Source organism: Dromaius novaehollandiae, chromosome 6 (assembly GCF_036370855.1).
Source record: "Dromaius novaehollandiae isolate bDroNov1 chromosome 6, bDroNov1.hap1, whole genome shotgun sequence".
NCBI classification, from domain to species: Eukaryota; Metazoa; Chordata; class Aves; order Casuariiformes; family Dromaiidae; genus Dromaius; species Dromaius novaehollandiae.
Window position 1 is genome coordinate 6,350,010 of NC_088103.1, and position 12,581 is coordinate 6,362,590.

General features: G+C 39.8%; 1 protein-coding gene across 1 annotated transcript in view; it reads right to left on the reverse strand.

Annotated features, from left to right (window-relative positions):
- The window catches only part of PTEN (phosphatase and tensin homolog), a gene marked incomplete at its 5' end in the record, with an annotated part of 49,600 nt that overhangs the window by 11,407 nt on the left and 25,612 nt on the right, over nt 1–12,581 (reverse strand). Inside the window, 3 exons of the mRNA XM_026097371.2 lie at nt 1,368–1,534; nt 3,726–3,867; nt 9,139–9,377. Of these exons, the coding sequence (XP_025953156.2) occupies nt 1,368–1,534; nt 3,726–3,867; nt 9,139–9,377 (548 nt within the window). The remainder of the gene's footprint in view (nt 1–1,367; nt 1,535–3,725; nt 3,868–9,138; nt 9,378–12,581) is intronic.

Here is a 12,581-nt window from a genome sequence, read left to right on the forward strand (position 1 = left end):
ACCAGATAAAACAGGACCTTGTCTCAGATGTTTGGGTTTTGTTTCATCTCCTCCCTACATCCCTCATGTCTAGCCCACAGTTCTTATCTGGATGCTCTTGTAAAAGTCATTTCTCAAAACTGACTCACGTGTGTTGAGGTTCTAAATTTAAACGACTTTACTGTGGACTTAAACTAGAATTCCTATTTTAAAAGTGATCTGTTTTACAGTCCTGTGTACTGCATAGCTGTACTGATCAACTAAGACATCTAAATTAACAGACAGGAAGAAAATATTCCCACTGAGAAACAGTTTAAACTTTCACGAGCACTAGCAAAGGACAAATACACACAATGGAAGAGTACATTTTCAGCCTCCGAAAATTTATCATTAAATCGTTAACAATTTTGTAACTGAACAAGCCCACAAACAAAAGAGTGGGTATGTGTATAGAGACACATCTAGCAGGTACAACCTGCACACGCGGTTATAACAGACTGCATGACCTTCTCAGACACTTAGGTTTGTCTCCTAATCCATTACAGTGTTTTGTTATTTTTGCAGAAGACTTGCTCAGTGAATAGTCTTAAGTTTTATAACATCCATTAAGTAGTGAACAACTATTTGTAATGATCAGAATTAAGGGACAAATACAAAGGCAGAATGTAAGTCAACACGGTTTCATCCACAGCCTTCATTTAGGTAGGTGTGAACTAGCTTTGCAAGCACCAGATTTAATGAAACCCAGTGACAACGCATTCTTCTTTAAGAACTGATCAATCCTGGTGCCAAAGTAAGTTCCAAATTCATTTTTTCCCCCACAATCAGGACTCTGATAGAAGTCTTAGTTCTGAGCGGATTCTCTGTCTGTCAAGGCATTCCAGCTGGGGGAAACGCTACAATATGAACCCAGGAGAGGGCTGAATAGATGCAAAGACATTTTCACAAAGTGCGTAGGAACTCAATTATCTCCAAGATTCAACCAAATTTGACAGATGGATAGAAATCAGCCAACAGCACACAGACATCAAGCTCTTATGTGCCTGCTAAAACTTTAAGAAAATGTAGTGAAGAAAACATCTGGAGTTAACTTGCTCAGTATGCAAGTCTATTTTTAGGATGAGAATGTTTCTTCCTCAATTAGATTACTCACTACTACCCTAACTACTGCAGTACATATCTAGTATAATTTTTATCCAACATTTGTACTGAAACTCACTGAATCTCAAAACATCCAGCTTTCATTTTGTGGTAGATAGCCTGCTTGGGAAAACTAGGCATCAAAGAATTAAATCCTGTGATTACACATCACCAAAAAAATAATCAACATCCCAGTCCTGCATCAGGGCTGGCTTTAAAGCACTTTTGAGAAGAGTGAGAAAACCAACCTTTTTCAACATCTTGTTCTGTTTGTGGAAGAATTCCACTTTGATATCACCGCATACCGGCAAAGGTTGAGGGAATTCAAAGTACATATACTTGTCTTCACGTCTTGAGGGTCCTGAAGGGGAGGTGAATATCTTTACCTTTAGTTGGTACACCACAAACTGAGGATCTGCATGGCAAAACAGAGTGTCACTTCAAAAGAAATTTCTTTAACTGTCAAAAACATAATATCAGTTTCAGAATCATAACCATCAGCTACAATATTTTAAAAGGTTTAAAAAAAGGTATATTAAGCATTAAGCACTGCAATGCATCAAGAAAACTTCACTGGAAGTTACTGGAAACAGCGTAACAGATTTCTGTATTTTGTAACAACACTCTCAGCCTACAACCAGATTCCTAAAGAGTTGCTGCATCTTTTTAATAAAGCTATATTAAGAAAATGACTACATAAAGTGACAACTTCTTGACTTTTCCTTGTGTATTCCTCTCATCTCTGTATTATGGACATAACTGAGGGGTCTTGTTCTCCCTTTCTTCTCTTCTTTGCATGGCAGAGTGGGCGGTCATGTCACAACAAACTGATTTTTCCTCTTACACAAACAGAACCGTTACACAAACAAAACGGGAACAAAATTTAACATTAACATACAAACCAACCAACGCTGACAACAGACTATACAGACACAGCCCATAAGCCTGTCCTATAATTCCCTACCACCAGGAGGAAAGAAAAAAAGCACCAGCCACAGTGTAACTTTCAGAATTAAATCTTCAGGGGTAACAGCTCAAGTTGTGAGGGTTTTCGTTGCAGCTTCAGCAGACTTTTTTTGGAAGCTACCAACAGAAACTAGCACAAAAGCCAGAAATATTACAGCTGGTTTTTCAAAGGAGCAACTGATTAAAAGAAATCTTGCTGCATTTATTCCTGATTTCTCAGTTAGTATCAGCTCTAGACCGCTCTCTAGATGATACCCGCTGAACCATATCCTGCGAAGCCGCTTTGAAACCACCCCTGCAGAGCTGTGGAAGTCGATACCTAGCACATCCATACCACACTGCTGAACGGCCTGCTCTGTAAAGCTGCTACGTATCCCTCACAAATCCTCGGAGCTGTGAAACCCTGTTATCCCTTCTCCTCGCCTGAGACACAGGACTGCTCAGCCAGTGACTTTAAAACAGAAGGAACATGACAAGGAAGTAAGATGTGAAGACGTCACGTTGGTAAATTTACTACCACCAAAGTCAACGCGCAGTGACTGCGGGTTATAAGTGATCATTGGTTTTGCATTTGGAAAGTCACTGAAAATTCCACAGAAATGTAAAATGTTACAGTATGCAAGTGCTGACCACTTGGTAGTTATTACATCTTTTCACATGCTTATCAATTATCTGCTTATCCTAATATCCTACAGCTAACACGCTAACAGCATAGTCTAGATACACAGGTCAGTGCTCATGTGAGTTAAATCCATACATCATGTAGCTTGATTTCGCAAGTACATCACAGTTTATCCAAAACACTAAATAAGTGTTAATTGCAGAAATCTCTAACCTCCACACCTCTACCCTAGAGGCAGAGGTTTTTTGGCAGAGGCTCCTCCTTGTAAATACAGCTAGCCTGACAAGGTGCTCAGTTGTTTCTTATGTGTGTTGCGTGTTCAGGTACTGCCTCACAAAAACATGAAGAGTGCAATTTTAACCAAAGCCACAGGAGGCACTGGAATTAATTACACATTGCAGCAGCGCCCATAGCAAAACCATACAAAATATTTTTCCGCAATAATAGAAAATGAGCACGCAGCACTAGGCGGTTACTGCTTTGTAATGCAATCCACACAAGGACAGAGGCAAATACTTCTTCACACTAATAAATGAGTTTCAAGGAATGTGCTGTTCCTTGCTAGCACACCATATCAGGAAATTAATCGTGTACATGTGTATGTACTACCTTATAAGCCTCCATCTAAAGAAAACTTTATTCCAGAGGTAATTTGTATGTACCCAGTGGAATGGACTTTTTTTTAAACCATCATGGGAAGAATGTCGTTACTGCATTTGTAACTAACAAATATCCAAAAATACATATGGCATCGTTTTTATCTTCAAACCATTAAGTATTTCTCCATTTAAAACTGTAGTGAAACAGGCCTCAAGTTACCACACGTGGAAGGATGCAAAGGGATAGACCATAGCAACCCAGCAGATTTGGGAACCTGAAGTATTTAAATATGATCTTCTGCTCTATGTGCAGCTATTCGCGCTAGGCACAAGCGGTCACGTAACCAAATGCAGGTTCAAATGCCCCAAACATTTCACCGCGAGGGCGAACAGAGAGCACAACAGCGTTTGGTACTTACTGCAAGTCCCGCCGCTGAACATGGGAATTGTTTCAAACATCATCTTGTGAAACAGCAGTGCCACTGGTCTGTAATCCAGGTGATTCTTTAACAGGTAGCTATAGTAATACACGTAGCGTCTCTGACTGGGAATCGTTACTCCCTAAACAGAGGGGAAACCAAACTTCAAAAGCAATCAAAACCATTTATTAGCAGTCACTAACGCAGCTTCTGCCCATTAACTCGGAACGTAACTATAGGTGAATAAACCAAGAATAAAAAGGTGGCTAAAGTGCACGGCTCCCAGAAAAACCCTCTGTACGTGTCCCCTTTTTCCTCTATGTTTCCACATCCCTTTGACTTGTTTGGCACCTTATTTGCAAAGGAAGCTGTTTACACGCACTGTGTAAAACCAGGCAACTACCAACCACGTCCCAATGCTGGAACAAGCAGAACATGGATTTTCCATTTATTTTTGTACATACTTCCTTGCATCCATCTTACAAGTGACGAGGCAAGGAATACAGGCTTCTCTCTTCCGTATCTTAAATATAAACATCTCGGAGGCTTTGAGGGTCATGCAGAAGATGGTATCATGAGACTGCTTTTGAGGGGTGGGGAGGACCTGGGAAGGGGGTCAGAGTCCCTCCAGCAGCACTTTTAGGAGCAGACCCCTTGCATATACTGTAATATTAAAGCACCGATGCTGAAATCGCCTTTCTACAACATTTGAAATCAAAAGATTCCAGTTCTGTTTGCTAATATCACTGTAGCCAAGTGGCACACTATTTTCTATTACAAAACATACTTCTGAACTGTTTTACAAAAAAATCCAAAGTGGAAAGTTGCATTAATATGTGGTCCGATAGGCCAAACTGTTATACGAAGGGCTTTTCCATTGAATTACAGCTCTGAAGTAAACACTTGCTGTGAGAACATATAACCAGAAAACATTTTTATTACTGATTTTAAACCAATTTAAACTTCAAGTGAAGGAATAGTTTTAAAGTTCTCATAGATAATATTTTCAGGAGAAAGTGACAAAGATGAAAAAAATCATTTTATTCCCTAGGAAATGTGTTATATGGTTTATAGCAGCTCATACAATATACTTGCAGAGTCAGTAGGTACACTTTCACATTAAAACAAAATGTGAAATGGCAATAAACTGGAGATAGTGAAAGGTTTTCATATATAAATCTACAAACACGTTGGTCACAAATCTAGAACACAGTGTTTCTGTAAACTCTCTGTTCTAACGTCTGCTTCATCTTACAGCAGCCATAAGCTCCGAGTGGCCAGAATACTTCTAATTTTAGTAAGTATCAATTCTATACATGAGAAAAAAATTTGGTTGGATACCTTCTTGCATTTATTTAAAAAATGCTGATAGTTATGTCTCCTCACTGCTTCAACTGCTTCTAAATTACACAGAAGACTTTTCCCTATATGACTTGTACAACCAATTTCTTAAGTAGCCTTCTATGCTGACAATGTTTTTTGGTTCGCATGTCGTCTCAGTAATCAGACCTGTTTCTTAAGGGAGCTTTAAGGTTTTCTTCATTGGAGTCTAACTTTCACAACCGAGACAATCTTAACCTCAGAGCAAGCAATCAGCCAATGCTGCCAACCGGGATGGTCATATGAGCAGAGCCTCATAGGCAGAGAAAGCCATATAGATATACAGTCATACAGGTAGAGAAAACACTCTTCTCCGCCCATAGTGTCTCCATTCCTGAATGGATGTGCCCTATAGATAAACCCCAGCAAACCTTACCAAGGCAACCAGGGTTGGGACCAGAACGAAGGGAAAGCATTCACTTACGTGGCTACATAAAGTGACAGATGATCTCCAAAGCACAGCCAAAAGGGCAATTTTATCCCTCCAGCCATACAGTTTTGACTCCCAAGAGGCAGAGCCTTTACATGGGAATCCCAAGCAGTCAGCCACACTAAATAAAGTTCTTCATTCTTCAAAGGTCTGATTTCAAAGACCTTTTATAACAAGGTAACACACTCAGAGGTGCAATCCAATCCTCGCTTTTATTCAAGGAAGAATAAAGAACCGGAAAACACTTTAAATATTTTCTCCTTGAGAAGCTTACATTTCCTCACTACAACCTCATCATTTTTAAATGGACTTTAGATAACTTATTCCAGTCCCTGTGCCAGAGTTTCGGGGTATACTGCTGAGCTGAATACCCATCACAAAAGCACTGCCAGGTGCTGCTCATGGTCCTCCTCTCACCATCCAAGCAGTATTTTGAACAAAAAACATCTCTGGAAGTTGCATTCCCACATTCATATCATTGAAGTGCCCAACTGGGAGAGCAATGCTAAAGCTGCAGCCTCAGATTAAGTTTAGAGCATCAGGTTTAACAGGGATTGTCATCTGAGGATGTCCACCAAACAGGGATCAAAACCCATCAGCTCTGACACAGCAGACACTGGGTTTCGACCCCGCTGAAAGAGTCATTTTGAGACTTCCTTGCAGAAAATAATTGGTTTTCAATTCCTGTTCAGTTACATTTAACTGCTGCTATCACCACTACTGGAGGCCATTTCTAAAATACAATACAAAGGTCTGGAATGGATCATCTCCCACTCAAGGGCTTGAACAGTTATTCCCAACTGACACCTTTCTTTAAGGAGCTGACCACAAGACAGATTTCCTTCCAAGACTAACCCTCCACCATAAACCAACTCAAGGCAGCAGTGGGAAGAACTTCTCCAGCCATAGAAAGGTATGTTGCCACTCTTCATCATCACAACAGTGTTTCAGAGTGCCCATCTTCAGGAAAAAATGGGTGATAAGCTAGCAATTTCAGCAGAAGGAGCAACCTTTAAGAAGACTTTTGGATTTTACTTTTTTTGGATTTACCTTTCCCCCAGCTCTGAAAACTGACTGTACAATTACAATTCTATACCAAATTTCAGAAAACAGTTTGTCTCCCTCTGTTCAAAGAGAAAACAGAAACGAGTCCTATTCTACAAATGTGCTGGTGACTGATACTCGCAGTATTTTAGCCAATACCTTCTACTCTTTCCCAGTCCCTTCTTCTGAAAAGGATAAAGTATTTGCATCATTTTTTTGAGGGTTCCCCCTGCCTCTGTGAGTTACGGAAGTTGAAAAGAGGCAGTCGGGGCAAGGGGGGGCGGGGATCACTTTTTGGTCAAAGACAGACTTTCGGTCCCAGTTCGGAGAATGCCTCATTCCCCCGCTACCTTCCTCAGGACACAGGCAGCAGTACATTAAAAGACTATCCAGGAACTGTCAGCCTAAAGTACAACAACTCTCACTCGATGTTGCGAAGGCCTCTTCTCCCATCAGGCGTTTGGGAAACGCTCGCTATAGAAGCAGTCGAGGTTGTTCTCTTGACCAATTAGTCATACTTCCTCTTGCAATTAGACTCATACTTCCTGCCTGCCTGGACTAAATCCTCCCGAGAATCAATTTGCTATGCACATTAACGGCAACAGTGACGGAGCAGAACGCACGCTTCAGTTGCGCTGTTCTGAGCGGCTACTCACAAGCTTGCTTTAAACAAAGAAAATTTTGGTATCTATAATTAAAGCCAGTTATCCTTAATCATGCCTATCTTGATCCAGCAACAAAAAAGGCATTTACTTGTCTCTGGCTGCCTCCTTTACTGTGCTTTCAGGAAGTCAGTGATATAAAGGTACGGTACAGTCAAATCAGAGAGCAGTACCTGAGATATAATACTGAAATATGGGCCAAAAGGGAGGAAAAAAGCTTTCAGGATCTACGCTGGAATACCTGTTTATAAATATTACTGTTAAGATCACATAAATCACATACTGCCTATAGTCCAAATAAAGATAACCAGGTTAAGTGGAGATGGAAAAGTCAGCTCTTATAGAAGAGACACTGAAACCAAAACAAAGTTGCTGGTTACAGAGAGTATTTACACTGAAGCTAAACAACGCTCTCACTATTCCCGTTTGCTAAATCCCATTACCCCGAACATGCTGGAGGTACCACCGGGGTATCAGAGAACACCTAACTGACCATATCCTCAAAACACTCATGCAAAGAAATACTACCTTCTTTACAAAAGGGAAACCGAGGCACAGAATGCTTCACCGTGTATTTGTTCTGTAATTTTTGTGACATCTTTTCTAGCCTTTTAGATGGTCTTTATCAGCAATAGTAATGTACACTGTTTATTCATCACATAGCTCATTCCTACTCACTATCATGCACTCTTACAAAAACCAGTAAGTTTTGGTGGGAAACCTTGACATTGTCTCCTTTCCCATATCACACCATAATTACCTTCTATGCAGTGTACGGAATAACAGCTCCATCCTACAAAGAGAGCAAACTAAGAATTTATTTACTCCTAATGAATTGACAGCCAAACTCTATAATTCCTTATGTGATACTTCTACTTTCAAGGGCCTTCAAACACAAAACTCTACTTATTAGAGGTCTACACACTATGAAATTAATACTTTAGGCAAATATTACAGGAAGTCAGAGCACTCTGTACTTGAACGGGCTGAAACTGGCCTGCGGGGATGATCTCCCTAGGCTGCTATAACAACGTATACGAAGAACTGATGGAAGATGAGCAGGGAAGCTTGCTGAAGCGACCTTGAAAGGCACACCTTGATACATCTAGAGAGGACTTGAAATAAGGAAGTTAGGTTCCCATTAACAAGGCTTAATCATGCCCAAAAGGTTCAACATGTAGTTACTGCCAAGTCTGTCCTTACTACTGACAAGGCCTTAACCGAAAGTTCTTGTAGCCATTAGCATCATTTCTCTGAAATGAGATCTTCCCATTTCTTCTCATGAGATGCAAGCACAAGAAATTAAACGGCAGCACCTCATGAATCAGGCTCTGAGGCAGCCAGTGTATGGGCTTAACTACTCTTTTATTGAAAAAGGGAATCCCATGACAGACTAGATATACTCTTCTGGAAGGGATATTCAGCTGTAACAAGCACCTAAATGACTAAGCATCTCGTAACATCACCACAGAAGTTAGAGAACCTGAGGATCTGAACAGCTCTTCCATTCAGGCAAAACAAGCTAGAACAATCCTCTTATTTGGGCTGAAAATGCTGAATGAGAAAGTTCACTCATCAACCACCCATTTGACGCAGAACAAAGCAGAATGCCCTTTAAAAGGCAGACTAGTATTTCTGGCTAAATAAACTGTCCAGACCTTCTTGAACACGAGACTGAAAAAACATACAGTTTCAGTATTGCGACTAATTGCTACTGCTGCCTAAGAAAGCTTTTTAGTTCAGAAAAACTGCACTGATCCAATAATATTAAAGCTAAATCAAACCATACATCACAACTGATGAAAGCACTTCTAAACAGGTTTGACCATTCAAATTCACCTCAACTATGAAAAGCACTAAGATACAGGCAGGAGAATGGAAGAACAGAAATACTCACCTTCTTGTCTCTGGTCCTTACTTCCCCATAGAAATCTAGGGCTTCTTGAGCCTTTAAAAACTTGCCTCGATGTAACAAATATGCACATATCATTACACCAGTTCGTCCCTTTCCAGCTTTACAGTGGATTGCTGCAACATGATTGTCATCTTCACTTAGCCATTGGTCAAGATCTTCGCAAAAAGGTTTGATAAGCTCTAGCTGTGGTGGGTTATGGTCTTCAAAAGGGTACTGTGCAACTGCAACGGGAAGAAATAGCTTATCAACATCTCAGAAGAGTATTTCAGCAAGCTCAACTAGACAGGTCAACTTTGTGACAAGCATGCAAAAAATTAACATTCTAAATAAAACCCATCTTACATATAGATATGTAAATGCTTTGAAACCATGGTTATTTAGCAACACACTGCATATTAAATGCATCACAGACATTTTTCTAGTAATAAATAAGCAAGCATGCTGCTACATGAAGAGACTATTTTACACAGTGGTACTGAAATGAGTGGCATATGCTCTGTATCTTATATCATGAGTTTTTTTGGAATTTAAGGGTGTATTGGCACAAAGAATAGCCTAGTGAAAATACATTACTCTAGCAGTAATTGAACTACTTGCTCAGAGAAAACAGGGCTAGACCTCACTCACTGACAGACAACAGGAACTTCTCTGCAAAACTTCTGAGCACAGTTGGCTCCACAATGGGGACAAACTCTCAAAATTTTCTCAAAGGAGTTTTGAAAAGAAACAGTAAATTTCGTATTAAAAAACGGTAATCAGAAAGAGAAGCTCATGTAAGGCACCTGTAAGTACCTATGGATTTTAAATGTCAAATCACCTAATGAAGTTGTCCTTTTTTCATATATATGCATACACACACACAGAGTTTCCATCTAGAGATGTAAAGAATTTCAGATTAGTATGCAAGACATAAAAGGAAAATTCAAAAAAGGCAAAAAATAAGCAATAAGCAGACAGAAGCACCCAAAAACAAGCCTCTGCCTGATACATCAAATAAAGTGCCAGTTAATGCCATGCTGATTGACAGTATTATATAAAGTTATACTGGCCTGTTCAGGGGAACTGCACTACACAAAGTACATGCCCCAATTCTTGACTCTCAGACTTGGGCTCTTACAAGAACCAGAACTTTTAAGTCTGGTTCATTTAAATATTCTCAGCTAGAAACACCATTTCCTTTTCTGGTCTAAAAATGAATACATTTCATTTTTTGGCAAGTGTTTGTATTTGTTTTGTAAGTACTACTCTCTTGTCATACACGCAAGGCTCCTTTTGATGAATCCCCAAGGACTTAAAAGAGCAGAAGTGAGAGATGAAGTTATGGAACTGCTAAATCACTGTAGCAGAAGTCTGAAGCCTTCTGGAGGGAACTGCAAGGACAGTTTATTCACTCACAGTACAGACCGTCTGCTTCATCTTTGAGGAGACCAAAAAGGGAACCCTGATAGAGTGAACAATCTTCATTAAAGAAGAATCAAAGCTTAACGAATATGAATACACACTAATAAATTCTTCCACATGGAAGATCCTAAGACTCCCAAAATGATCACTGTATGTCAAGTTGCACAGACTTCACTTTTTGCAATAGATGTAGAGAAAGGAGGAGTTTACTTAGAAACGGCTCAGAAAAGAAACCGTTCAGGAAGTGCTCCAAATCTGTCTATACCACTTTGATTCCACCTTAATTACATCCAATAAGGCTCCTGTGAAGAAGAGACACAAAGCAGTCCTGGAAGAACAGCCTGAAAAATCCAACGTAGTAATAGCTTGTTGAAGATGCCCTCCAAATCAAGCCTTGCAGGACCTTCTGCAAAGAGCAAATGAGGAGCTTGTAAAATGGGTCCCCTGCGATGACGCAGAGGGACTAAAAGTCAGGAAGCAATCTTGGGAAACGTTAAGCTGCACAGTCTTGAGCTTAGAGGAGACAGGTACTCCATGGATTAAGGTTCCTAACACTGAAGCATACAGCAAGAGGAACTGCTCTGACCCCTCTCTCCAAGCTCCTACAAAGAGCAAGAAAAATCTCAAAGCACATAAGGAAAAAAAAAAAACCAAAAACCTGTAGCAAAGCAGAGGCCAATTTCCAGCATGGAAGTACTTCAGAAACTAAACAAGCCTTAGTCAGAAAGGTACTGCCCAAAGAGAACGAAGACCTTTCACTGTCTGGTTTTGAATTTGATGCAAGAATCTCCAGTTGAATACTGAACTACTATGGGGTTTCATGTTAAGCATACAAATGAGAAGTACCCTGGAAATTAATTCACTTCAGAAGATTTTTAAGTACAACTGCTCTTCTGCTAAGGAAAGAGAAGTTCTGAGTCACAAATTTGGTTATCTAAGGTAACTAATTTGGGGATGAAAAGGAAAAACAAAATATGTAGCTTCCTACAACTGTGTTGTCTTACACAGAGGAACTGTGAAAGGTTCTGTCAAAGAAACAGCATTTTGGGATGAGATTGACAGTGAAGGAATCTGAGCACCTCCACAATAGAAAGCATAAATTAGAGCAAGCATACATTCTGGACATGATGTTAGAGCCTTGTCCTTTTCATTTACACCTTTTCTCCTCTTACCCAAAGAATTGCTCAAGCAGATCTTAAAATACTTTTTTTCTGGCTTGCGTGTATTGAGCAGGGTTTCAGGACACTGACATTCAACATCCTAAGAGCATATCAGGAGCGAAGATGACTTCAAAATGAAAATTTCAGTCCCTCTATATTACAGCAACCAATTATATTTTGGTCATGTTGTAAACACCCTTTTAAAACGAGAAGGGCCAGAAGAAAAAAAAAAAGGAAAAGAAAAGCTGAGCCCTTGCCATCACCTAGCATTAACTGGTAAGGCCAAAATTCATTCATCTTCTGTAATTACTCCAGAGCGTATGCACAAGTACTCCTCATCTACTCACCCATTTTAAAGCATGATGTGAAGAGGAACTACAAGCTTATGCACAGAGATGTTCCTCTGCACAAAGAATAAAGATAAGTCTGTATTTATTACCTGGAGAGTTAATACTGACAAAATGGGTACCTCAGTTTCCACTCCCCAAGGGTCTGATCAAAAGTCTGTCATCCACCTGATAGTCAGATAATGCAAAAGGACTAATTTCTAGGAGCCCTAAAAGTTTTCCCCCAGGTTCTGGTAGCTCTGCAAAGTGTCCAAGAATCAACTTATTTCAAAAGAGGCATCAAGTGGGGAATTCTTTTTTTTTTTTAAACCAGCTGAAGACTTGTTCCAGATCTTCAAAAATCTTATATGAACAACGACAGTGGCTTAATGGTATTCTTCATCTTTATTGCGATTGATACTACTGCATAAAAAAGGGCTTTCCTCTAAACTTCACAGATAGATTTTTACATTGTTTGCCCATCAAATTAAACAGAGACTTCCATATAACCCATTCTTTAACAATTCTTGAAATCAGT